The sequence below is a fragment of the Nuphar pumila genome, chromosome 3, assembly GCF_984573655.1.
Source record: "Nuphar pumila chromosome 3, dmNupPumi1.hap1.1, whole genome shotgun sequence".
Taxonomy (NCBI): domain Eukaryota; kingdom Viridiplantae; phylum Streptophyta; class Magnoliopsida; order Nymphaeales; family Nymphaeaceae; genus Nuphar; species Nuphar pumila.
The window spans coordinates 72593213-72620512 of record NC_143251.1 but is presented as its reverse complement, the minus strand read 5'-3'; the positions used below and the strand labels follow the sequence as shown (position 1 = coordinate 72620512).

Genomic DNA, 27300 nt, shown 5'->3' with positions numbered 1-27300 from the left:
CAATGATCACAGTACCCGTAGATTAGAGTTGCCTTGACTGAAGTTGTTGTTCGAGGCGAAACTGCGCCTGTGCCCCCTACCTTGATTCCAGCGACCTCTGTAGGAACCATGTCTTTGTCTCCTACCTCGAGTGATAGAGAACACAGTCTGACTGGATTCTTGGACTTTAGATGGTTTTGATTGCAACAAGAACACTTTCTTTTCTTGATTTATAAGCAAATCATATAAACTGACAAAGTCGTAAATAGTAGAGTCTGTTGTGACAGACGTTACAAAACTTTTATACTCGATGGGCAGCCCATTGAGCATTATCTGAATAAGATCCGAGTCATCAACTGGATGACATGAGGCCGCCAAAAAATCAGCTAAAAATCTGATTTTGTCGAGATATGCCAACATATTCAATGATTCCTTCTTGATGAAGGTTAACTCTTTCTTCAACATCATGATTCACAAGGGTGATTGTGAACCATAGGCTTTCTCTAGCATTGTCCAGGCATCACGGGTAGACTTAGCTCTCATGATTTGCCGCTTTTCGCCAAGTGTGATAGTTAGGATCGACAAAGCCTAATAGATCTTGTCTCACCATGATAGACTTCAGCTGTGAGCACTAGAGAAGATAGTTTTCTTGATTCAATTTGATCGAGACTAAACTTGCTACTGCGTTCCACTGAGTTGCTGATGCAATAGGTACCATTGAGACAGACGAGTTGGATGCGGTAGATGCCATTGAATTGTTCGTTGGAGTGAGCAACTCTGATACCATAAAAGTTAGATAACAAATAACAGAGACTTAAGACTCAACAATAGAGAACAGGAAAAACAATCTCACTCACACATGAGACGTGAGTTGTATCTTATTAATAGACCACACTGTACATGAGTTTACAGGATATGCGGTGACTAGATGTACATGGTCATGCGGTAACTATCAAATGGTTGTAATATATGCGGTAACTATCAAATGGATTACATTTGATAGACTCATAAACAAAGTCCTTGATTTGAGGAGCCAGCCAGGTAATATGAGTCGTGATGTCAGCTGCCATAGAGAATCTTACATTTGCACAACCTTGATGGATAACGATTACTCGTTATCCTCGGGTCGACTATTATCCTTAACAGTTTCATCATGTTTGCCAAAGTGCTTCTTTGGGTGACTTTGTGACACCCAATGTGCCCAACAAAACCATTTCTTAACACTTCCCCCCAAAATAAGCCTTTTGGGGTAGTTCAATTTATTTGTTTAGTCACACAAAGCTAAGTTTCTCTCAAAATTGGATGACCATCATATTCTTATCCTAAAAAAAAGGTTGGGATTTAGGACTAATTTACCTTGGCACAAGCCAAATATAACTAATATACCTTGTACAAGGTAACAATAATCCCATGGGTGTCACCTCTTCTGCAAGCCCAAGCGTGGTGACTCTGACAGGCAAGGAGTAAGCCTAGGGGTATGTTTGATAGCTTGTCCAGGGTTGGACGAAATGAACAAAAAGAACAGAAAAGAACATTGGTTTTGTTTGCTCTGTAACGATTGTTCCAAGTCCAACGTCTGTTTCGACTGTACTCAAAAGCTATGTTTCAAATGTCTGTTGTTTGATGACGATGTGCGGACAACTTGGACAATCATGGATAATGGGTCGAATTACTTTGTTTTGGATCGTATGATCCATTCACCATTTTACATGTTTTAACAAGTTTATTATGGTTTTTTGCCCGAATATGGTTTTGAAATTGGACTTTTGCCCCAAATATGGATCTCAAATGAGTTTTTTGCCTTGAATATGGATTTTTGCTCCAAATAAGGATCTCAAATAAGATTTTTGCAGCGAATATGGATCTCAAATAGGATTTTTGCAGCGAATATGGATCTCAAATTGGATTTTTGCCTCGAATTGGATCTCGAATGTGACTAATAAAAGAAAATAAATTAATGTTGTTTAAGATGGTTTCAACACAAAGACTTAATAGGAATCTTGTGCAAAAGGTTGATATGATACAAGTAGAAGAAACTAGAAAAGGAAGAAGACCACTATAGACTTGTATGGAGGCAGTAAAAAATGATATGAATAGAGAAATAAGATCCGCAAAGCCGACCTCATGTAGTTGGGATAAAGCTTGACGATGATGAATATTTTTGGAAGAGTTTTTCTTACTGCAAGATTTTCTCGTGGTAAAAATTTTGGTACCAACATGTGTGACATTGCTTAAACGAGATGACCCAGATGGATGTGTGAACTTGTTTGCTAAAACACTATCAATTATGACCAATTTTTATATAAAAAAAACATCAACTTTTTTCACAACATTCATGGCCGATATTATATAAAAGAACATTAATCCTAAAATCTTATACGTGAGAGGTGGAACTGCTATGAATCTTCCTAAGAGGTGGAACTGCTATGAATCTTCCTAACAAAAAGGTTTGTAGCGGCAATGGCACTTCAAGGACAAATAGCCAAACACAGCTCGATATCATGAAAACTCAAAAAACATGACCAACCCAGATATTGCAGTGATACTGCCATGAAATTTACCAAGAGAAGCATTATCTTTTACTTAACAAGGACTTGATTGCTAAATACATTGTTCTCCGTTACAAATACCAGGAACATGTGCATTCCCAAACACACTTAAGACTGGCACTGCAGAAGAACAAGCAGTATGCAGTTTGAAATAAAGTTACTAAGCTTATGACCTGAAGGATAATTGCTTGCGCATCATCTATACTTTGTCGTCATGGAACCACCATCTCATCTCCTTTGGTGATCTGCCATTGAGGCAGTTCTTCACATAGCGATCATCGTCCGTAGGGCATTTCTATGTAGAAAATGAGAAACCTTACAGTTAGGAAAGAAAAAGAATACTGGGACTTTTATGGCTATAGAGAAGACAATTGAGTAGAACCATTGCAGGGGAACTTGAGAGCATGGAAAGAATGCTGATACAGATGGAACTCACAGTCATAGCTGAAGACCACGAATCATACAGAATATCTGATTAACAAAAGTATCTAGTTCATTACTACAATCCACATAAAACATCTACACATACTTTTACCAAATTATAAAATCCACAAAACAAAACAAAACATGAAATTCTAGACAATCTGTATGGAAGAACTAAATGTCCGCGATGTAAAAATTCTAGCAAGAATCTCACCATGTTAATCAACAATTCAATCCACGAAATAATCGCATGACCATGTCAAAGATCGCCAGCCGATTTTAAGAGAATTAAATGTATGCAATGTAAAAATCAACAACAAAAAAAGAGCATTTTACTGAAGACAGAATCAAAAGAAACCCCAAACCCCCCAAAAACAGAGGAAAAGAGAAAGAAAACCCCAATATTGAAGAAAACCACCAAGATTACCTAAACAAATATGGCCATTACTATAAATGTGCAGATGCATAGGCGCCGGATGGAGGGAAATCACCTACCAAACAAAAAAAACAAAACAATAAAATCATCCCCAATTTCACCAACCAAACAAAGAACTCAAAGAAACTCCAAAAAAAAAGCAACGGAATGCTCGCCCCCTACCAAACCTGTGGCGCCTCCATGGGGCAATGCTCGGGAAAATCGACTTGAAGCTGGTACGATTCGCTTGCGTAGAGGGTCCCTGATGCCCCGACCACTTCAATAGCCCACCTGATCCACCAATTCAACAAAAAAAAACCCAGAACCACCTCAGAAAACCCCCCAAAACCAGAAAAACATGCAAAATTCACGGCAGGGAGGGCGATCGGGGGCGTACCTTTGGAGATTGTCGAAGACCTTGTGCTTGAACCCAGAGGGGGTGGTGACCTGCCATTCGAGAAGCTCTTTCTGGAGGCGGTTGCACGCTATCTTGCTGAGAGCCTGCACCAGCAATCAAAGGAACCGAAAAAAAAACCCAAACAGTGAGAAAAAGACAGTGGGCATCTTCAACGCAGACGACAAAAGAAGGCTTCAATGAGAGAACTAAGGTTAGGGTTAGGGTTTGGAAGGCAGAAACCTTGCGAGAAGCAAAGGAACTCGCGCTGAAGAGAGAGAGATATATATATATAGAGAGAGAGAGAGGTAAAAATGAGGAGACCGAAGAGCTCGCAGGCGTGCCCGTCAAAAACATTTTGTTCTCCTCGTCCTTGTTACTTTTGTAAGAGGGGGAGGGTGGAACGAAAAGACCACATGTATAAAGACGCGGCAGACGGGCGAAACGCCGTCAGCCGCATCCAATGTTTGTTGAAAATCACCGTTCTCAACGGGATTTTCATCCGAATCACGCTGGGAACGGAACGGTACATCAAACATAACCTTAGAGTGTCAGGCCTTAAAAAAGCGACCTGGAGGCAAAACAAACGCAACTAAGTGCCAACTGCCAACATGTAAATATAAAATAAGAAAAGCGAACAATAATGACTGAAACTCCAAACTTCGTGTGAAGACCAAACAACCCCAATGTGGGTAGGTTTTAGCCACATCAACCCAACCAACGTGAAACGGACAACCTATATTTTGTTTGGGCAAGGCAACTCCCTTTTTGGGGCAATTACAAACCTATGCTAACGTTGTAAAGTACATGAAGGTGACAAAATATTTGGGGGCACAATCTATTTCTTTCTTTAGATTAAGTCAAAAAAATAAAAGGACGTAATGCTTCTAATATTTTTTTTTCTACGTCAAGAGAAAACCCGTTACCAACCGACTGCACATTGACAAGACCCCATTTGGTAGAGGTTAAGCCGGCTCACAGACGAGTACACCCACATGTTTTATATAAATATATGTTTAATTGGTATGAATTAAAATTTTTATAGTTTTTTTTTTTTGCCAATCTAACCCTGTGGATGCATTAGGCCATTTGCTAGGAATTAACTATTGGATCAAGAAATGTGTGAATATTTATGAAAATTTTAAGCCATTGATTTTCAACCCTTAAAATATCTTTCTTATACATCTGATTCTTATACATCTGAATTGAAAGTTTGTTTCTATAAAACCAAAAGTCTAGATCACGCCCATACGGTCAAATTTTTTAAGAATAATACAAAAAACCTATAAAAATCTTGGTTCACACAATTAAATATATTTGGTTGGTAAGCATATTTCAGTTGTATATATAGGATTAACTAAGATGAATTAAATCTTATAAAATTGATTAAAATATCCTTAATAAGAGGTATTTTTTAAAATATATGATTACCTTTTGAGGTAAAAAAAAAGTAAATTTAATGGATATATAAAGTTACTTTTTTAGAAAAGGTAATTTTTTTTAATTTATAACCCAAAGAAACCACACCCCGCATGAAGAGACATTGCCTTGGCTCAGCCTGCCATACCTAAAGTCGTTGTGCTGACAGAGTAAAACTCTAAAGTTAGAACTCCTGCCCTCGAGGCTTATGCTGCATGTTGGCTTATGCAGATGGGTGACGCTCATGAGAATCGAACCTTGACTGCATGCCAAGACCCCACCCCACTACGCCAACCCCTCTTGGGACTTAAAAAAGGTATTTAACTTTTCAATTCAAATGCTCAAAAAGTAGTCGTACAATTATAAAAGTATCATTTTTTTAAAGGTATTTTAGTTATTTTTATAAACTTGAATCTATTTAATATTAAACATAATTAAATTCTATATATATATATCATGTCCCACCCAAGGTTTTTCTCTTTTTGATGAGGATTTTCTCTTTTTGACGAGGTTTCATCATCTATATACGAAAAACATTACACCCTTGAGTGTACCATACCTTTTAGGAAAAACCACTTGTTCCCTCGTAGTTTCTTAGTTTGTTTGTCAATCTCTTAAATAAAATGATTAAAAACCAGGAGTATAAATGCCTCAGACCTTTACCATGTAGCCTGCAGCGCCCCCATCAGCAGGCCCCATGCCAGATCAGATCCTCAGATCTGAGATCCAACACATTGCACCATCGACCACTAGTGGAAGGATTAGGTGAAATGTGATTGCACACTTTTAGTGTCTTGCTGCAACTGCCACTGTCTTTGGGGTACAACTTATCAACTGTGAGACTAGAATTGATTTAGATGTCGTTGATCGAAAGCATCAATGGCTCTGAAAATTTTTTGTGGGGGTCCATTTAGAGCATAAAGAATCCACTCATGTATTGGGATACAATGGCATCACTGGAGAATCACCACTCCAACGACATCACTGAAGAATCACCACTTCAGTAGCATCACTAGAAAACCACCACCCTAATGGCATCGTCAGAGAGTCACCACTCTAATGGCATCACTAGAGAATCACCACTCCAACGGCATTACTAAAGAATCACCACTTCAGTAGCATCAATAGGGAATCACGCGGTAGGCCAGTGACAACCAGCATAAAAACTTAGTCACACCCTATGAATATGAACCAATATGAAAATTTCGTTGGGGTGTTTCCTACTGAGCGACGCGCTGTACTCTATAGGCCCAGAGACAGTGATAAATGGGAAAGGGTTGCTAGGCCGTCGCCCAGAAGCGACACATCACACCGACACCCGGGTGTGGTGTCAAATAGGCAAGGGTCCCCTCACTTTGTTGGACGGGTGGTGGTAAAGAAGATAGTTCAAGACCATAAAATTAGGTTAGCTACTTGGAACATAGGGTCTTTAACTGGTAAGTTGGTAGAGTTAGTAGAAGTTATGTGTAGAAGAAAGATAGATATTTTATGTCTACAAGAAACCAAATGGGTAGGTGAGAAAGCAAAAGTGATAGAACCTTGGGGATATAAGATTTGGTATACAGGAATAAATAAGAATAGGAATGGAGTAGGGATTGTTATTAGTCATGAGTTTATAGATAATGTAGTTAAGGTCTGTAGGAAGGGTGATAGGATTTTACTTATTAAATTAGTATTAGGTACAAATATTATTAATATTATTAGTATTTATGCACCTCAAGTAGGTTTAGATGATTCCATTAAGCGTCAATTTTGGAAAGATTTAGATGGAGTAATACAAGGGATATCTTATGGAGAAAAGCTTTTCATCGGCGGTGACCTTAATGGACATGTAGTTATTAGTAGGGATGAATTTGAGAGTATCCATGGAGGCTATGGTATAGGAGAAAGAAACGAAAGTAGAAAAAGGATTTTAGATTTTGATTTGTCCTATGATATGATCTTAGCAAACACTTGGTTTAGGAAGAGAGAGTCTCACCTATTAACATTTAAAAGTGGGGTTAATACGAGTCAGATAGATTTTTTCCTACTTAGAAAAAGAGATAGGGGTTGTTGCATCGATTGTAAGGTTATGCCGGAAGAACGTGTAGCTACACAACATAGAGTCTTAATTTTAGATCTTAGAATTAGAAAATGTAGCAAAATGGATAGACATAGGATAGATCCTAGAATTAAGTGGTGGGCATTTAAAGAAACTAAATAAGGAATGTTTGTAGAACAGGTAGTTAAGGAAGTTAATTGGTGTCTCGAAGAGGATTCAGAATTAATGTGGAATAAGATAGCGGGTGGCATGAGAAAAGTGGCTAAAGAGGTATTGGGTAAGTCTAAAGGCGGTGCACCGCTAGGTAATGATACATCATGGTGGAACGAGGATGTCAAATTGCGAGAGTGCAAATAATGTAGATGCCGTTGATGGAAAGCATCAAGGGCTCTGAAAATTTTTGTGGGTTTCATTTAGAGCATAAAGAATCCAACCATGTATTGGGATACAACGTATCAACTGCGAGAGTAAAAATGATCTAGATGCTGTTGATAGAAAGCATCAACGGCACCGAAATTTTTTGTGGGGTCCATTTAGAGCATAAACAATCCAACCATGTATTGGTTCGATGCAGGGTGGCCGATGAGTAACCTCACTCAGATTGCAGGGGCAATACAGACGCATACAATCAACCAACAAAAAAAGCAAATAAAGAGAAAAGTAAAAATAAACCAGTCATCTTTAACGTCTTGTACTTTAAAAAAAAAAGCAAAAGCGAGAGCGACGACCAAAGTTTGTTGGCGTGGACGCTGTCACATACGCACGGGCACGCCGGAGTTACCATCCTCCTCCCTATAGGGGCAATTCAGTACTTTCTCTCTTTGCCATATCTTCATCTCTTTCCTTTCCCGGAAACCAAGGGGACGTTCTCCTGAACGAATCCACGGTTCGATCCCCCGATCTCTCCCTCTCTCAACTAACTTCCCGCCACCAAATGGTGTAAGAAACAAGAATCTGTTGTTGTCAGGCTTCTCTTTCTCTCTCTGCAGTTTCTTTTCTTTTTCTTTTTGTTTAAACTGCCTTACCAATTGCGTGACTCAATTAAATTGAATCCTTTGACCTCAAGATTCCGTTCTATAAATACCAACAAAATCAAGTCTCCAGTTACCAACTTCTCCTTTCTCCTCTTCAACATTCTGTTCTGCAGATACCAACAAATCAATTCACCATATACCAAATTCTTCTTTGTTTCTTCTTTTTTCCATTCTTCTCTCCTCATTTTTCTTACAAGCTTCAAAGCAGAGAGGGAGAGAGATGAAGTGGAAGCTTCTCTCTACCGTATTGTTTCTTGTCTTTATTAATTTGATTAGTACTAAGTTTTCCAAGGCAGCACCACAGCAATCTCTCATCACCCAAGTTCCTGGTTTTGATGGAACTCTACCATCAAAACATTATGGAGGGTAAGTTCCTTTTTTTCTTCTAATTTTTCTGGTCTCTTTCCTGGTGGTTTCAAATTTTGTTTTTGCATAGGATGATTTCTTATGTGAATTGTTGGTTGTTTTTGTAGATATATAACCATTGATGAGAAACATGGAAGCAGCCTTTACTATTATCTTGTGACATCAGAGAGAAATCCATCAAAAGATCCACTAGTTCTGTGGCTGAATGGTGGTCCTGGATGTTCCAGTTTTGATGGATTCGTATATGAACATGGTAACCTTAAAATTTAACTCTTATTTATTCTCTTACATTTCTTTCTTGGTTGGTATTTACTATTTAGGAAGTCAATGCTAGGTTGCATGTTTGATATATAGAAACCAAAAAACTGCAAAGATAAGAGGAAGGATTTTCTTGTAAAGACTTCTCTGACTACGAAAGAATGTCGCATCTATTATAGAAGTAAAAATTGTATGGTGTTAGGTGGTATAGAGAGAGAGTCCTCTGTCTCTGAATTCAAAATCAATGACTGGGGAAAGAGATTATGCATGAGAGAGAGATACTGTCTTTGAATTTCAAAGCAAAATGACTGGGAAACGCGATTATGCATGCAGGATTCAATTATTAATGGACTTCAAGCAAAAGAGACAGTAACACCTATTACTTTATATGTCGACGGCTGACAAACTTTGACACTTCAGGGAAAAGGACGCTAGCATAATACAATTTCTGTTTTCTGAGTTACATTTGTCACCATGGAAAGCAGAAAGTTCCTTGCAAATAATTTACGATGGAATCATTTCTCCAGATTAAGAAATGGAGAGAAAAACCCATGTGTTCATCAAATCTTGGCATTTAGAAAGCAAAGCAGATCCATGGTGTTAATGTCTTGATTTTATTTTGCAAGAGACATGGAAAGCAGAACTGCAATCTGCAAATGTTCAGTTTCTCAAATATTCCCTTTAAAGGTTAAATCGCCTCTGGTTGTAACGTGAAAAGACAAAAAAAAAACATTGGAAAATTTCTGAATTCAAATTATTTATTGGTTTTGGAACTCAATGAACTTGGAAGACTCTTCTAGATCATTAAGCCTGGCATGTCTCCCAGTACTTTATTTTGGCATCTATGCATATTGTTCTCATGTCATTGCAAATATGCATCTTATTAAAGCTATTTGTCTATTCAAGATCTTATGATCACCATTTAGAAATTATTTATTCTGCTAGTTATTACAGTGAAATAGAAGAAAGATTCAAGTATGTTAACTTTAACTCTTAGGCCCATTCAATTTTCAATCGGGAAAGAGTGCCGGAAGCCTTCCTGAACTTCATCTCAATCCTTACAGTTGGTCAAAGGTAAACTTGTAGAAATTCAGAATTCTTTAATTCATCGATCTGGTGATTGATGAGATGAGAAAATCACAAATTTGACACCAATTTTTTGTTCCTCATTTCAGGTTTCTAATGTTCTCTACCTGGACTCACCAGCTGGCATCGGCTTTTCCTACTCCAATGACTCAAATGATTATGTTACTGGAGATCTTAAAACTGCTTCTGATACACACCGGTTCCTCTTAAAGGTTCATCCCTTTTCATATATGATCCATACACCCAGATTGAGAACTTTGGTTTTCCTTGATGCCAAATTTTGGTTGGAATAAGTTTCTGTTTATGAGGTTTTTGAAGTCACCTGTCTCAGGCACAGATGATGAAGCTTGGTCTGAGTCCTAGTGTCAGCATGCCGTCAAATCACCACAGCAGGTTTAACTTGGAAAAGATTCAGCGACCAGCTGAATCCAAGTTCTTCTACCCTGTTATTATGCATCATCAGGTCCTAAGGGACAGAGCATGCATCTGAATCCATAGGAGATTTGCTAAACTATAGCTCCTGGGTTGATTCCATGGTTGCAAGCACTGGGTTAGTTTTGTAACAGTAATCTCAGATCATGGTTTCTTGGCTTATGGTTATTATTTGAACAGTGGTTTGCAGAGTATCCAGAGTTCTTAGAGAATCCCTTTTATATTTCTGGCGAGTCTTATGCTGGAGTTTATGTGCCTACGCTTGCACATGAAGTTGTTAATGGTACTACTCCATGAGTTCCATTACTTTATGTTATCTGATAGTACTTTTTTCAGATAGACATTCATAATCTGCAATTTTCTGTAGGAATTGAATCTAGCTTGAAACCTGTTATAAACTTCAAGGTAAGCCATTTGAAATTCTTGCTTTGGTCATATATAATAGCCTTTTTTTTCTTTCTTTTTTTATTTATGCTTGAACTTAATCCAGGGATACTTGATTGGAAATGGAGTTACTGATGAAGTCTTTGATGGCAATGCTCTTGTCCCATTTGCACATGGAATGGGTCTGATACCAGATCATCTATATGAGGTGAGGGACAAACTGCAGGTGACATTTGTCTTCAAGTGTATGGTGACCTGAATCACCCAGGTGCCATGCACTTGCGTTATCAGAGTTGAATTTTAGTTGAGAACCACAATTAAAATGAGTTGGCTTCGCTCTTCTTCGAGACATGACTCTCCAAAACTATGAATCTGAATTTTAGTTTCTGATAATCAAATAATGGTGTTTCTTACATGAAACACTGCAGGAAGCGAAGAAGCATTGTAACGGGAACTACTGGGAAGTTGATGACAGTAACACTGATTGCACAAGCGTCTTACATAAAGTCGATGAGGTATTATAACAATTCATGTTTGGGTAACTAACTAGTGTCGATTCATTTCTCTCACCAAGTAAACCCGATTAAATTTTGAAATAGGGTAACCAGAAAAATTCCAGTTTTCCAAGAGCATCACTATGATTTCATTCAGCCACTATGGTTTACTCAGTTTTATGAATGGCCATGTAAAATTGACCCTGCCACATTATTTGGCACAAAAACTTTGGTCAAACTCTTTTATACTGAGAAAATTTTAGTCATCATGAAAATTTCTAATGGCTGACTAGTTAAAATGAAAACAGGACATAGAGTCTCTGAACATATATGATATTCTTGAGCCATGCTACCACCAACCTCAAAACTCTGAGACACTTGATCACCAAAATCGATTGCCACCAAGCTTCCGTCAATTGGGACAGACAGAAAGGCCTCTACCAGTTAGAAAAAGAATGTTTGGACGTTCTTGGCCTCTTCGAGCCCCTGTAAGATCTGGGATTGTCCCAACTTGGCCAGAGATCAATCTTCTTGTTGCAACAGTTCCTTGTGTCGTAAGTATCAATTTCACTGTATAACATATCATAATAAATGTTTAGAGACATAGATATGAAAGATGGTCACTGCTATCACTGTCACATGCACATACCAATGCATAGTTCATCACAACACATATCTTTAGTAGCTTTACAGCCTTCACAATTGTCGTCTGAACTTTGAAGATGCTTGATAGGTATCCAGCGAGTACAGATTAAAACAACCTTAATGCAGTTTGGTGGATAACTTGATTATATCAAAACTCTTGATTAGTTCAATGTTTTCTTTCACATGGTTCCTGTTTCAGGATCACTCGGAATTTAGAATTTTGACAATGCTACACTGTCAGTTCAATTACAGGACTAGTGGTAAATGCTAACTTTTAGAACACAAGATCATAGTTACCTATGATTATCATCACAAGTATGCAGCAGCGGCAAATGCCTGGATAGGTCTACTACTTAAGCTGCTCTTTTTATCTTAATAAATGTAGACATTGTTTACAAGAAAGAAAATCTCGCACTAGGATAATCACATAAATTGGATGTTCTTCTGTCTCTAGATTTTGAAATTGCTCATTTTATTGTTTAAGGCACCAACTGAAATGTGCCAGTATCAGTATGCTCTGAAATATTTTCATGGAAATAGTCAAATTATCTGTTATCCCATGGTTTTAAACAAGCGAAATGCTGGGAAACCACAATATGAATACAAGTGGGATTCAAAGAAGTTGTGACCATAGGCGTGTGTTAGGTTCATTTCTGTATGATGAAAATAGGGCTCAGTTACTCAACAAGATTTTGTGATAAAGAATATGAACTTGCATAGAGTGGAGGAATAAATCCAAAAACTATTAACAACACACGCCAGGAACCTACTATGATCCTTCCATAAACTAATCAAAGTCCCACCTCTTTTCCTGGAATTTCTTTTCAGTGCTGCCAGATTCAGCACTTTTGGTAGCTCTAATATTAAATTGTAGAAACATACAATTTTTATGTTTTAGCACCAAGTCCGAAACTTTTAAATGACTAATAATTAGGTTCAAGGGCTATTGTTTTGTCTAAACTCTAAATATTACCAATAAATCATGTGACAGTTTTTATCTGAATCATGCTTGACGCATATGCATGGCACAGATTAGGATAATCCAAGCATCCAAGGCCTCTACTTCAGGATAGACTTTGGAGAACATGGTAGTACTTTTGAAAATCTCAAGCCATCCTCTATTTGCTATTTTTCAAAGATAAATATTACTACTGAAGTTAAATGCACGGTTATCAATCACAGTACGTATAAGCATCTTAGGTATGATCTAGGTTGATGAACAATTAAACTGCAACACTACAATGCAGAATTAATCTGATTGCCATCACCAATTACACAATCAGATCTTAGCATGCATAACCATTCTTCTTTCTAATTACAGAGCATTTGTTTGCATATTTTGCTCAAAATTGCCAACTGTGGCAGTTCTTTTATCCTCACCTTGCTTGTGCATGTAAGGCTAGTACTTTGTGAAATTTTGCTTAATTAGCACCTGGATGTTTCCATGTTTCAAAGAAACCAAATTCTTATTCAATTAGTAGGTTCATTCAATGCACAATAATGCATTGATGCATTGCAGTATCAGTTCCATCCTACAAAGTTTTGGACAGAGATTAATCACTGATTTATTATTAAGACCATAAAAAATGTCCTTGTTCACGTATAATGAGAACTAATTATCCCAATCTCAATACTGACATAGTATAGTGGAAACGTACAAAATAGACCAAATATGCTAACCTCAAACTTTGTAGGGAGGATCTTTCTAATTCATAAAGCCCAACCTGATCACTTACAGGTAGTGCTGCTATATGAGCCAAAAAGCTAGCTTGTCTTGTTCAAGTTTGGGTTGTTTTGCTTGATATTGCTTGAGACCTAGCCCAAACTTGCCCTGTCATGAGCTTGTGCCAAGCCCGAGCGGGCTCACTACAAAGTAGTGATTGTACATTGATGTTTGCGAACTTTAAATTGAAAAGTTTTGTGCCATCAGGATGACCAAGTTGCAACTACTTGGCTGAACGATGAAACAGTGCGGAGTGCACTTCATGGTGCATCGGTATGTCCCAACACTTCAACTTCTTTGGTGGTTCTTTTCATCTTTGAAGGTGGACTAATCTCTCTCTCTCTCTCTAGAAAGATGTAAGTGGAGAGTGGGTAATGTGCACAGATCGCATAAAATTCTCCCATGATTCAGGAAGCATGCTCAATTATCACAGAAATCTGACAGCTAAAGGATATCGTGCTCTTATATACAGGCAAGTTCAAGATATTTCAGCAAGCAAAATATGCATTGCCAATATTTCAAATTTGCAGCCCGTCCCTGAAACTGGATAGGACTTGAACCATAGGATACCAGCTATGTCTCAAATATTAAGATATGTTGAAAATATCGTGTTCAAAACATTGCATATTATGACAAATATCATGATTTTTAGTGATATGAACGTGATAAACACTTTTTCACATTTTTGATAGTCATGTTTTATTGTTATAGCATTGGGTAACAGTTCCAAAGCCTTGACTAATCATCCAGGGCAAGGTTTATCTTCAAAAGTGGGACCAAAATCTTCCTGTCTTTGATTACAAACTGCTTGTGGAAAACAATTAAATGTCTTCAATTGCATGAGGCAGATTTCTTTACAAACAAAAGGATAAAACATAATTTCTTAATTCTTATAGTATTTGCAACTCTTTATTTCTGAAATATTTTCAGTTCTTGGAAGAACTGCAAAATATCTTTGGATTTTTTCGGGCAATCATGTTGGTGCATTGGACATGGACTCAAACCAAGTTAACTAATCTAGTTTTTATTTTGGAGAAGTGATCTTGTTTAAATTGAGCCAATTTGATTGTGTGCCATTTGACAGTTGTCTTCTGTTTTGGAAACTGATTATGGCTCTTTTTTTTGTGACAGTGGCGATCATGACATGTGTGTACCATTCACTGGTAGTGAAGCATGGACAAGATCTCTTGGGTATGAAGTAGTGGATGAATGGCGACCATGGTTGGTAGGCACGGATGTTGCCGGGTATGCATTAAAACTCTTGGTCATCTACTTTGTCTCTCATCTATGATTTGAACCTGAGATCCTTTGTTAAGATATCAAATTAAAGATCCAACTAAGAGTTTTTTGGATTTTGTAAACCGTGTGTTTCATTAACTTGGATGGGAGGTCCAGCCTTAAATCTTTTTGTGGGTCCCACATTTTGAATTAAGAATCATCGACTTTGACCCCGGAAGTAGCATTGAAATACTTGTGCATGTGTGTCTGTTTGACGAACAAGAACTAGATATACTTATTGGATATGTTCTGTTTGCAGGTATACTCAAGGTTATGCCAATAATCTTAGTTTTCTTACCATCAAGGTGACCTCCTTTCTTTACTTATAAAACAGTATCTCTTACACACACACACAAAGATGCATGTGCAAGCCGTAGCGTCTTTACAAACATGCATGTGCAAGCAACACCACATCTTAGAAAGCCAATCTTTTAGGCTTTGCTCGTTCAGCGAAGCATTTTCTTTAGGAAGCTTCTACGATGAGGCGCTTCCTTTCGCCACTCGCTCCTCCATGGCAGAAAAAGCTCTTCGAGCTTCCGGGTGAGCCCATCATCTATTGATGTCACCACTGCCTTTTGAATTACAAAAATGGATGTTGCAGCTCGGAAGCACAAACCTAAGTCCCCAAGAAACCTAAGTCCCCATATAAGAAGTGTGCGTGAGTGCTGTGTGCATGTTGGTGCACATCCATGCCTGGGCTGGTAAGGTGGAGGGAGTTACGTGGAAAAATTTAAAGAGAGCGAGAGGTTTAAAAATAATTGTAATAAAAAAAATATTATAGTGATTATAGTGGTAAATAAAAACTTAAAAGTTACTGTTGCAGTAACTGTTTTGAAGAGAACATGAGATGAGGCTTCTGTAGCATATATATATATATATATATATATATATATATATATAGAGAGAGAGAGAGAGAGAGAGAGAGAGAGAGAGAGAGGGTTGAACGATAATCAGAGGAAGGTAAAGAGAACCAAAAAAAGAAGAGCCAAAGGAATGCTCTGTATTGTGTTTTTCACATTTTGTTACAATTGTTACAAGAATACAAATATACTGCTTATCTTGGATCAAGTAGGAAGGTCGTTATAAAACCACCGACTAGAAAAGGAGATTTCCTGATTCTTAGGGATGCATATCGATGGGTAAGATAAGTATGACATGGGTAAGGTAAGTATCAATTTACTACATGTAAAATGGCAAGTAACTGTGGTAAACGCTATTAGAGAGAGACCACTTGAACAATATAACAATGCAAATGCAATGAACTTGTGATGAATAAGCCAATAACATCAGTCTGTCTTCAGATTGTCACATAATGGGCTATTTATTTATATTTACAATGATTTGTTTGGTTTCTTTTCAAAAAAGGAAAAGAGAGAGAGAGACCAATGATTTGCCTTTGGTGTTGCAGGGTGCAGGGCACACAGTTCCTGAGTACAAGCCCAAAGAAAGTTTGGAGTTCTACAACCGCTGGTTGTCCTGGCAAAAGCCATGACACCAAAATCATGCTCATCAGTCTCATTGCGTCATAAGACGAGAAATAAATTGTTGGTACAACAATGTCACCAGAAAAACTGAAAATGAAATAAATAACTCTATTTTTTTTCTTTTTGATGTACCCTTTTATATTGAAAAAGGTAACAAAGATAAGAGACATCTCTTTATTTTGCCATTTGCGTATGAGACTTTATGAGAGGGTGGTGTATGTTCCCCCCCCGATGATTCACTGAATCCCATGTCTGTGTTCGGGGCTTTGAATGAGCACCACGTATACAAGCACATGGGGCTCGTATTCCCGTGTATGTTGACATAACTTTGCATCGGACTTTGGTGTTGTTGCAAAGACTTAAGTACCCTTTCTTGCTATTCTTCTCATAAAGTGATGGTTTGAGAAAATGACAAAAATGCCCTTCATTCAAAAAAGAAAAAACAAACAGTTCAAAAAAAGGACAAACATGTCCTCCATCCAAAAAGTCGAGGATGATCTTGACTCTTCAAAGTCTTCTTCTTCTTTCTCCGTAAAACACTGTAAAACCCTCTCTCTCTCTAGAGAAGAAATCAAGGGAGGATTCTTGAAAAGACTTAAGTGCCCCAAAGATGATTATTTAAGACCCAGTCTTTGCACTGCAGGATTATCCGAGAAAGAAATCTCCCCTGGAGGAGGCCATGAACATCAACCCTCTCACTCTCTCTCTCCCTTCTCTTTCTGCTTCTGTGCACATCCAGCAGAAGATCCTACATTGCTCCATCAAGCACCGACTGACCTGCACATTGACTGTTGTGGAGCCTGATTCAGAGTTTTTACCCTTACAGGAGGAGGGTTTGGGGGCTCCTCCCAGCGTGGGTAGCATCATTCAACTAAATAAGTTGTAGATCCTGATTCAGAGTTTTTACCCTTACAAGAGAGGGGTAAACCTCATCTCACTCTCTCTCCCTTCTCTTTCTACTTCTGTGCACATCCAACAAACGATCCAACATTTCTCCATCAAACACTGACTGACCTGCACACAGACTGTAGCATCGTTCAACTTGATGAGTTGTGGAGCCTGATTTAGAGTTTTTGCCCTTACAGGAGGGGGGTTTGGGGGCTCCTCCTAACGTGGGTAGCATCATTCAACTTGAAGAGTTGTGGAGTCTGATTCAAAGTTTTTACCCATTCATATTTTAAGGCATTAGATCTCATGTTTGAACATCCACGCATGTGCAGTTTGCTTTCATCATGTTCAGTTGCTTTCTAAGATTATACTTTGAATTCTGGTGCATTTTAGATCTATCGATTTGTATGTAACCAGAGTTTATTTTAATCTGAATTTTTTACTGCAACTTGATGCATATGTCTTCATTCTCTCCACCAAAAATCCGATCATTCTGAGTTTGTTTGACTCACTTTAAAAATCGAGATTCAGAACCTGTTATTTTGCACCGTCAGGATTTTAGCAGAATCAGGACCAACTTGCAGGAGTGATTTCTCCCTAACCAGAGATGATCTTTCCGATCCGTAAAAAGGGTTGTTTTCTAAATTGAATCGAGTTTGTTCATACCAAATTTCAGCGATTTTTATGGTGTTTTCATACCAGTTTTGGGTCAAAAATCATAACCCTGTCACCCTGTGTCATTTTAACGGCTCAGATTTTGATCCATTTTGTTTGAATTTTATTTTCCTAATGGGAGATCATTTTTCAATTCTGTAAAACGGGTTCTCTTCGTTTATGTGTCTAGTTCATCCCTGTAAATTTTCAAAATTTTTCATGGTCAATTACTATTTTATTTTGATTAAATACCAGAACCTTGTATCCAGATTTTATAAATGTTCTGATTTTGGCCCCCATATCATGACTGTTGTAGCACTTCTTCAACAAATCGCTATTTGATTGACAATATTCTTCAGCAAATCGTTGTTATGATTTTTTTGGGTCTCTAATGAGTCCCTACTATGATTTTTAGTATTTTTGGGTCTCCAACGAGCCTCACAATGATTTATAGTATTGTCTGGTCTTTTAACTATGATTTATAGTGCTTTTGTAAAGACCATAAAAAAAAAAAAATCGTGTCCGTCTCGCATCAGACACGTGCCCGGCACGTGTCAGATGCGAGTCAGGGTCTGACCCCCTGTGTCGGACCCGGATCCGGGCTGGATCCGAGCTCGAGCCGACCCGCGCCCCGGCTTCTCGATTTCTCGAGAAGCCGGTGTCCTTAAAAGGACATAGTGTCTCGGGCGAGGGGCAAAACCCTCGCCCCTTCTCTCTCTCATTTGCTCTGCTCTCCTTACGCCGCCGCCGCCAGCGATCGGAGATGCCGGCGAGCGTTTCCGTCCGGCCGCCTCCCCTCCAAGCTCCGGTAAGTCCCCGATCGCTGCCCCCTTCTGTCGCCAAACGACACCGCCTCCACCTCTTCGCCTCCCCTTTGAGTTTCGGCGACCCAGTGGCCTCCGAGCACCTGCGTTCCTCCCTGCAGTCGCCGAGCGCCGGCGATTCGCTACTCGTCTCCCCTCAGCATCTCCCCTCTGGGTGGTCTTCGGCAGCCGGCAACGTCGGCCGTCCCTTCGCTGTCTCCCCTTTCTGTCGTCGGCGACTCGCAGCCAGCGTCCCCGGCGACCAGCAACTTCTCCCGTTGCCGTGGTCGTTCGAGGTATAACCCCTCTCTCTTCCTCTTTTGTTTTGGGTTGATCGACAGGGGGGATGAGCCCCCTGTCGTCACCTCTTGTTGGCAGGGGGCTAAACCCCCTGCCTCCCTTTTGTTTTTGGTCGACAGGGGGCTGAGCCCCCTGTCGTTGGCCTTTCTTGGCAGGGGGCTCCGCCCCCTGTGACTCCTTCCTTTCTGCTGGTGGTCGACAGGGGGGGGGGCTGAGCCCCCTGTCGCCTCTTGCTTGGCAGGGGGTTAACCCCCCTGCCTTTTTGTTGATTGGTCGACAGGGGGGCTGAGCCCCTGTCGCCTCTTGTCGGCAGGGGGTTATCCCCCCTCCCCCCCTGCCTTTTTTGCTCTTGGTCGACAGGGGGGCTGAGCCCCTGTTGCCTCTTGTCGGCAGGGGGTTACCCCCCCCCCCCCCTGCCTTTTTTGCTCTTGGTCGACAGGGGGGCTGAGCCCCCTGTCGCCTCTTGTCGGCAGGGGGTTACCCCCCCTGCCTAACTGCAGTGGGTCAGTAGGGGGACTGAGTCCCCCTGCTCTTTTGGTGCCTCTCGGTAGGGGGCTTTGCCCCCTGTCTTTTGTTTGCCGGCAGGGGGCCCGTTGTGCCAGCAGGGGGAGAAGCCCCCCCTGCTTTTCTATTTTCGAGCAGGGGCTTGCCCCCTGCATCTCTGTTGTTCTCTGGCAAGGGGCTCTGCCCCCTTGCCTTGTTCTTGTTGCCGGCAAGGGGGCTGCGCCCCTGTCTCGTGTTCTGACAGGGGGTGTTTCCCTCCCCTGCCTTGTTGTGGCAGGGAGCCTCTGCTCCCTCCCCTGCCTTCCTTTGTGCCTGGCAGACAGGGCGCTCCTGCTCACTGCCTTTGCTGTTGTTGCCAAGCAGGGTTGAGGCCCCTGCCTCTGGCACCCTTGTCTGCAGGATGCAGAGTTCCTGCATCTGCCTTCTGCAGGCCAGAAGGCCTTGCTGCTTCTTGTTTACCTTCGACATATGCTAATGTTCTGAGATCTCCAGGTTGAACGGTGGATCCGGCTCGCCCTCTGTGGCTCGAGCTCTTGCTTGCCTACGCTGCATGCGTATGAGGACCCGCAACCCCTTAAGGTAGGGGATTCTTGCGTGAAAGGACAATGAACTGATAAATGCTAAAATAAGAAAAGATAATTAAAAGAGGACGATATATGTATACGTATAATATATATATATATATATATATATATATATATATATATATATATATATATATATATATATATATATATATATATATATATATATATATATATATATAATGTCTTTACCTTCAAGGACGCGGTTTCGCAATCCTTGTCCTCTTTACTTTTCTGCATTTTCCTTTCTGTCGCCGCCGCGCTATATGTGCCTAGGCTTTTCATTTCTGTCCTTACAATTCCTGTCTTTTAACTCAAGGACGCAGTTTCGCGATCCTTGTCCTTTTTACTTTCTCGCACTTTACTTTCGTGCTGCCCCGTGCTTTGCGCCTTGGCATTTACTTGCTTATGTTTGCCTTGTTCTCCAGGATGCCTGGTCCTCCTTTACGTTCTTGCACTTTACTTCCTGCGTTTGCTTGTTGCCCCGCGCTTTATGCGCCATGGCTTTGCTTCTGCTTTACTCTTCGTATTTTACTTTCCTATGCTGTCGTGTTTGCTCTTGCACTTACCTTTTGTATGTACTCGTCTTTACCTTGTTGCTGCGCTTCGTGCATATGCCTTGTTCGTGCATGTATCCTATTTCTGTCGCATGCTCCTTTTCCTGCTTGCGCTTATTGATCTATCGAGGTGCAACCCCATGCCTCGTGAGTCGTCCTTTACACTTGCGTAGTCAGTATAAGATCTCTTACCTCACGAGTTGCTTACGTAGTTGCCTGCTTGTGCGTTACGATGATCGAGGTATGATCTCATACCTCGTGTGGAGCTTTAGCGTTCTACCCTCGCGGTGCGGCTTCACCCATCGATTCATGTCCCTCGTTTTGCCTTTGTATTAGTATGTGCATGAGTTTGCCTCTGGTCAGCTTGCACTCCCTGAGTGCAGCTTCGAGTGGATAGTACATATCGTTTCACTTGTCTTAAAGGTCTCGACACACACTTGTGCACTTCGGTTCTCCAAAGACATTATCTTAGGTGCAAACCAATTTTCTAGATGTATAGCTTGTAAAGTGATAGCGGCCAGATCTCCCAAATCGATGCATTCGGGATAGGTGTGTTACAACCTTAGTTCACCTATTCGATATGACTCAGATAGTCTTGTTTAGGATCCTGTGCACGAGTGGGGCGGGGATCCTAGCGAGGTACTTGCGCCATCTCTAGATCGACATTACCTCACCTCTGATACGAGACCTAGTTTCTAGGCTTTCTGGTTTAACCATGTTTGCAACGCCTTTCTTCGTGAAGGTATTGTTGGATCTACTACAATGGATCCATGTTTCTCCTCTTGTAGTTCTACCCTTAGTCATGTACGATATGTTTAGACTACGAAGAGCAGGACGAGAGATCTATAAGAACCTCTAAACGTATATTGACACATTGAGCTAATCCTGTTATGTTGATTTCGCCTAATAGGCAGATTGCTCGCAATTGTCTAAAGGACCCGAGCACGATCAGTTGGAACTGGAATGAGTTCACTGTAGGCTTCTATAAAGTAGAAGCATTGGGATTTCCTGCGAGAGATCCATACCCCTCTCATCGTGGTTGTACTTTTGAACAGGTACGTTGCGTACTACGATGAGTAGAATGAGAGGTCTATGTCTGCCTCGAACATGCAATGGCATGTGTTTGAGATCACAAGAGTGATGTTTCTACCCTCACTGGGGATTGACCCCCCTTTCATCGTGATTATATATGTGAATAGTTACGATGCGTACTACGGTGAGTAGGATGTGAATTGTGTGCTTGCCTCGAACGCGCAATGGCGCGTATAACTCACCTAAATAATAATTATGCGCCTTCACAGACAAGATGCTCGATTGGGTTGAAAGACCAGAGCATGAGAATGAGACGACAGTTAAGAAACCCTCCATCGTGCTCATTCAGAACGGTTCATCAAGAGAGAGGATGGATGGTACAAAACTCCAATGGATAGTCATATGTGGCAAATCTCGGGCAAAGACCCGACTTTCCCCAGTCATCGGAGGTTAGGGGAAATCCTTTGGGCCACTTCTGCAGAAGTACGGATGCGCATCCATTGGGCCTTTGTTTTCCTTTGGGGATTTACTCTCTTGGTCACAGACCGTCCTCTTAGGAAGCGGGCTCAGTCAGTCATTCGGGGTATAATAAAATACATAGCATAATGAACCCCCGAATGGATCTCGGTTGTTTCTACGTTTTGCCTTGTGCGTACCCACAACGGCATGCTCAGTAATGAGACAAGATATAACTTATACACATGATCATGAGATACACATGTTGTGACGTACATTGCTTGCTTGTTAGCTCAGTAGTAGGTATGCTACTCGTTGAGCTAGGTACGCTTGTCGAGGCGTTACCCTTGTTGGTTAAACTGCTTACGCAGTTCCTTGCTTGGAAATAACTAGCTTCTCATACTAGTTGATTGTTTATCTTGTATTGCTTGTGATGCAATAGCTTGTGCCTCACGCTTAATGTAATCACTTGTTGATGGACTGAGCCATCCCATGGTACTTGTATGTATTACGAGTGTTGTTATGGATACCTGTCTTATGAAACTGCTTTGCTTGACTGATGGATAGAGTTAGTTACTCTTCACCTATTATATCTGTGGGAATGCTATAGTTGTTTGTTTAGCACTTTAATCCCCCTTGCTTTTGTATGTAGCTGGTTGCCTTACTAGAGCTTTGCTTACTCCACAACACTTTTTGGTTAGATCTGCTAGTTTTGCTTGTTCCTGCTTGAGCTAGCGTTTATCTTGATTATTGTAGCCTTTGTTCTTTCTTGTCCTTTGCACCTCTGCTAGTCTGTTGTGAGACTGACCCTTTCCTGACGTTGCGCTCTTGGGAACTCTTTTGACAGATGTGGTATAAGGTTTCTTTGAAAGCATCTCTTTTGATTATAACTCTGCATTTCTAAAACTGTATTACCAAAATGTGGTTCTTCTTTTAATTTCAATAAAATATCTATTTGAACTGCAAATCGGTTTGTAAGGGGGAATCTACTTTTGGTTGTGATGTGCCCAAGGTCTAGGGACTTGTTGTTTTGAACCTGATCTTCCGCTGAACTTCTGTTTTAAATTCTGATAAACGATTGATTTCAAAGCTTTCAACCTTTTTCATAAAAGGTTTCAAGTCCACAATTTTGGGGCGGTACAGCTTTGGGGTCTCCAACGAGCCCTACAACGATTTGTAGTATTTTTCGGTCTTTTAACTATGATTTATAGTGTTTTTTGGTCTATAACGAGACCCACATCGATTTATAGTGTTGCTGGACCTCGCTATAGCGATTTGTAGCGTTTCTCGCTAAACACTACAGCGATTTGTGATACAAATCGCTATCCGAATCAGGACCAACTTGTCAGGGCCATATCTCCCTAACCAGAGATCGGATTTCAAATCCGTAAAAAGTGGTGTATTCGTTATGAAGTATAGTTTATTCCTGTAAATTTTCAGCGATTTCTATGATCATTTGATACCCCATTTGGATCTAAAACCAGACCCCTATCAGTCTGCCTTATTTGAGTGACATAGGTTTTTATTTCATTTTGTAAGAGTCATATCTCCCCAACGGAAGATCATTTTCCAAATCCGTAAAAAATTTTTTCTTCCTTTATGTGTCTAGTTTATATCTGGAAAGTTTTATAACTTTCTATGCTCATTTGATATTTCAAACATGTTAAAAACCGAGACATGTTATTATTCCCTTTTAACTGAGTGGATGGAAGTTAATTATAACTTGTTGGAGACATGTCTCGGTTTTTAACATGTTTGAAATATCAAATGAGCATAGAAAGTTATAAAACTTTTCAGATATAAACTAGACACATAGAGGAAGAAAACCTTTTTTACGGATTTGGAAAATGATCTTCCGTTGGGGAGATATGACTCTTACAAAATGAAATAAAAACCTATGTCACTCAAATAAGGCAGACTGATAGGGGTCTGGTTTTAGATCCAAATGGGGTATCAAATGACCATAGAAATCTCTGAAAATTTACAGGAATAAACTAGACTTCATAACGAAGACACCACTTTTTACGGATTTGAAATCTGATCTCTGGTTAGGGAGATATGGTCCTGATAAGTTGGTTCTGATTCGGATAGCGATTTGTATCACAAATCATTGTAGTGTTTAGCGAGAAACACTACAAATCGCTATAGCGAGATCCAGCAACACTATAAATCGCTGTGGGTCTCATTAGAGACCCGAAAACACTATAAATCATAGTTAAAAGACCGAAAAATACTACAAATCGCTGTGGGGCTCATTGGAGACCCCAAAGCACTATAAATCATAGTTAAAAGACCAGACAACACTATAAATCATTGTGAGGCTCGTTGGAGACCCAAAAATACTAAAAATCATAATAGGGACTCATTAGAGACCCAAAAAAATCATAACAACGATTTGCTGAAGAATATTGTCAATCAAATAGCGATTTGTTGAAGAAGTGCTACAACAGTCATGATATGGGGGCCAAAATCAGAACATTTATAAAATCTGGATACAAGGTTCTGGTATTTAATCAAAATAAAATAGTAATTGACCATGAAAAATTTTGAAAATTTACAGGGATGAACTAGACACATAAACGAAGAGAACCCGTTTTACAGAATTGAAAAATGATCTCCCATTAGGAAAATAAAATTCAAACAAAATGGATCAAAATCTGAGCCGTTAAAATGACACAGGGTGACAGGGTTATGGTTTTTGACCCAAAACTGGTATGAAAGTACCATAGAAATCGCTGAAATTTGGTATGCACAAACTAGATTCAATTTAGAAAACAACCCTTTTTACGGATCGGAAAGATCATCTCTGGTTAGGGAGAAATCACTCCCGCAAGTTGGTCCTGATTCTGCTAAAATCCTGACGGTGCAAAATAACAGGTTCTGAATCTCGATTTTTAAAGTGAGTCAAACAAACTCAGAATGATCTGATTTTTGGTGGAGAGCATGAATACATATGCATCAAGTTACAGTAAAAAATTTAGATTAAAATGGGCTCTGGTTACATACAAATCGATAGATCTAAAATGCACCAGAATTCAAAGTATAATCTAGAAAGCAACTGAACATGATGAAAGCAAACTGCACATGCGTGGATGTTCAAACATGAGATCTAATGCCTTAAAATATGAATGGGTAAAAACTTTGAATCAGACTCCACAACTCTTCAAGTTGAATGATGCTACCCACGCTGGGAGGAGCCCCCAAACCCCCTCCTGTAAGGGTAAAAACTCTAAATCAGGCTCTACAACTCATCAAGTTGAACGATGCTATCCACATTGGGAGGAGCCCCCAAACCCTCCTCCTATAAGGGTAAAAACTGTAAATCAGACTCCACAACTCATCAAGTTGAATGATGCTACTCACGCTAAGAGGAGCCCTCAGACCCCCCTTCTGTAAGGGTAAAAACTCTGAATCAGACTCCACAACCCTTCAAGTTGAATGATGCTACCCACGCTGGGAGGAGCCCTCAGACCCCCCTTTTCTGTAAGGGTAAAAACTTTGAATCAGACTCCACAACTCTTCAAGTTGAATGATGCTACCCACGTTGGGAGGAGCCCCCAACCCCCTCTCCTATAGGGGTAAAAACTCTGAATCAGGATCTACAACTCATTTAGTTGAATGATGCTACCCACGTTGGGATGAACCCCCAAACCCTCCTCCTGTAAGGGTAAAAACTCTGAATCAGACTCCACAACAGTCAATGTGCAGGTCAGCCGGTGCTTGATGGAGCAATGTAAGATCTTCTGTTGGATGTGCATAGAAGCAGAAATAGAAGGGAGAGAGAGAGTGAGAGGGTTGATGTTCATGGCCTCCTCCAGGGGAGATTTCTTTCTTAGATAATCCTGCAGTGCAGAGACTGGGTCTTAAATAATTATCTTCGGGGCACTTAAGTCTTTACAACCACTCCTTTTCAAGAATCGTCATTTTTTTTTGCACCAATGGAGGAAAGGGTACTTAAGTCTTTGCAATAGCATCAAACTCCAACGCTAATTAATGCTGACAAACATGGGGATACGAGACACACATGCTTACATACGTGGTGCTCTTTGGGACCCCCGAACATGAGATGTAGCTAACTGCCCTGTTCGGGGGGGGGGGGGGGAACATATAACCTGATTTGAGACTTTATATTGAAACAAAAAAGCGCCAAAGATAAGAGACATCTCTTTATTTTGCCATTTGCGTACGAGAGAGAGAGAGAGGACCTAAGCTGTTTAGAGATGTCAATGGATTTGATGTTATCCTATATCTGACACGAATCTGACTCAAACGAATTGGATTCAGTTTAAGATTTTTCAACTTATTCCGACAAATATTTGAATCCCAGTGCATGCAACCTAATCAAACCTCCTTGGTGCACAGGTGTATCTGTAGCTGAAGGCCCAGGTTCGAATCGCTCTGCCACATGGGGCTTAAGAGATATCTGGTAGGGTCTGCCTAACCCGCTTTTCAAAAAAATAATTAAAATAAAATAAAAAATAAGATAGGATGGTCGTGGGGCCCCTCACAGGGTTTTCTTGTTTGGTGCAATGTTGTCAGTATCGGTATCAGCCCTGTATCGTTTGGCTAAAGATTCAGGTGAATTGTTCGAAATCAGTCAAAATTAATTAAAAAATATTGTGTCAATCAGAATATTACATGTGCTAAAGCTATTAAAATAATATTAAAACAATAATTTTAAGTATTTTTTATATATATATTAAAAAATAGCCGATTCAAAGGTGAAGGGTATTGATTTTCAGCTGACACAATACTTATCAGCCGATACAGGCCAATAAGCACAACATTGGTTTCAGTAGGGTAGCCCATAGCACCAAGGGCATCATCTGGTCGGGTTTGGTTCAGACCCAGGTACAACCAGACCTGGCCCCGATTTTTAGGTATGTACAGGACGGGTCCAAAGTGACAAAAGTTAAAAACGACAAAATATCAACAGTAAAAAACTTGAGAGATTGTGAATTTTTTCATAAATCTCGCATTTTTTGACAAAATCATGACAATAAAAAATAAATTAAAATTATAAGAAAATAAATTTTATAAGAAAATATAAATAAAACACATTTAAAAATAAAAATCTTGAGGGTTTTTACGATAAATATATGCTAAAAATGTAAAGAT

At 39.9% G+C, this 27300-nt stretch overlaps 2 protein-coding genes across 3 annotated transcripts; one reads left to right on the top strand and one right to left on the bottom strand.

The window, feature by feature from the left end:
* Positions 1-2525: 2525 nt before the first annotated feature.
* LOC149843017 (putative ubiquitin-conjugating enzyme E2 16) lies at positions 2526-4139 on the bottom strand. The gene is made up of 6 exons (XM_090001667.1): positions 4004-4139; positions 3764-3867; positions 3555-3657; positions 3379-3442; positions 2965-2999; positions 2526-2823 (listed from the first exon to the last, which is right to left on the bottom strand). The coding sequence occupies exons 1-6, from the start codon at positions 4115-4117 to the stop codon at positions 2728-2730; spliced, it is 516 nt and encodes a 171-aa protein (XP_089857793.1). The 5' UTR covers positions 4118-4139; the 3' UTR covers positions 2526-2727.
* A 3887-nt stretch (positions 4140-8026) lies between these two features.
* Positions 8027-16589, top strand: LOC149843016 (serine carboxypeptidase-like 20). 2 transcript variants are annotated; one of them, XM_090001665.1, is made up of 14 exons: positions 8027-8620; positions 8728-8873; positions 9876-9952; positions 10054-10176; positions 10577-10679; positions 10764-10801; positions 10887-10988; positions 11209-11295; positions 11583-11828; positions 13850-13915; positions 13993-14114; positions 14774-14887; positions 15180-15225; positions 16329-16589. In XM_090001665.1, exons 1-14 carry the CDS (start codon positions 8475-8477, stop codon positions 16410-16412), a joined length of 1500 nt encoding a protein of 499 aa, XP_089857791.1. In that variant the 5' UTR covers positions 8027-8474; the 3' UTR covers positions 16413-16589. The 2 variants fall into 2 exon arrangements, with proteins under 2 accessions (XP_089857791.1, XP_089857792.1); XM_090001666.1 differs by lacking the exon at positions 11583-11828 and having other exon boundaries at positions 8028-8620.
* Positions 16590-27300: the final 10711 nt, after the last annotated feature.

Coding starts and splice junctions, on each gene's coding strand:
- LOC149843017 (XM_090001667.1), bottom strand. CDS start 4,117: ATGTTTTTGACGGGCACGCCTGCGAGCTCTTCGGTCTCCTCATTTTTA. Junction 3,868..4,003: donor GTTCCTTTGCTTCTCGCAAG/GTTTCTGCCTTC, acceptor TTGCTGGTGCAG/GCTCTCAGCAAGATAGCGTG. Junction 3,658..3,763: donor GTCTTCGACAATCTCCAAAG/GTACGCCCCCGA, acceptor TTGGTGGATCAG/GTGGGCTATTGAAGTGGTCG.
- LOC149843016 (XM_090001665.1), top strand. CDS start 8,475: ATGAAGTGGAAGCTTCTCTCTACCGTATTGTTTCTTGTCTTTATTAAT. Junction 10,177..10,576: donor CACACCGGTTCCTCTTAAAG/GTTCATCCCTTT, acceptor TTATTTGAACAG/TGGTTTGCAGAGTATCCAGA. Junction 14,888..15,179: donor GTAGGCACGGATGTTGCCGG/GTATGCATTAAA, acceptor TTCTGTTTGCAG/GTATACTCAAGGTTATGCCA.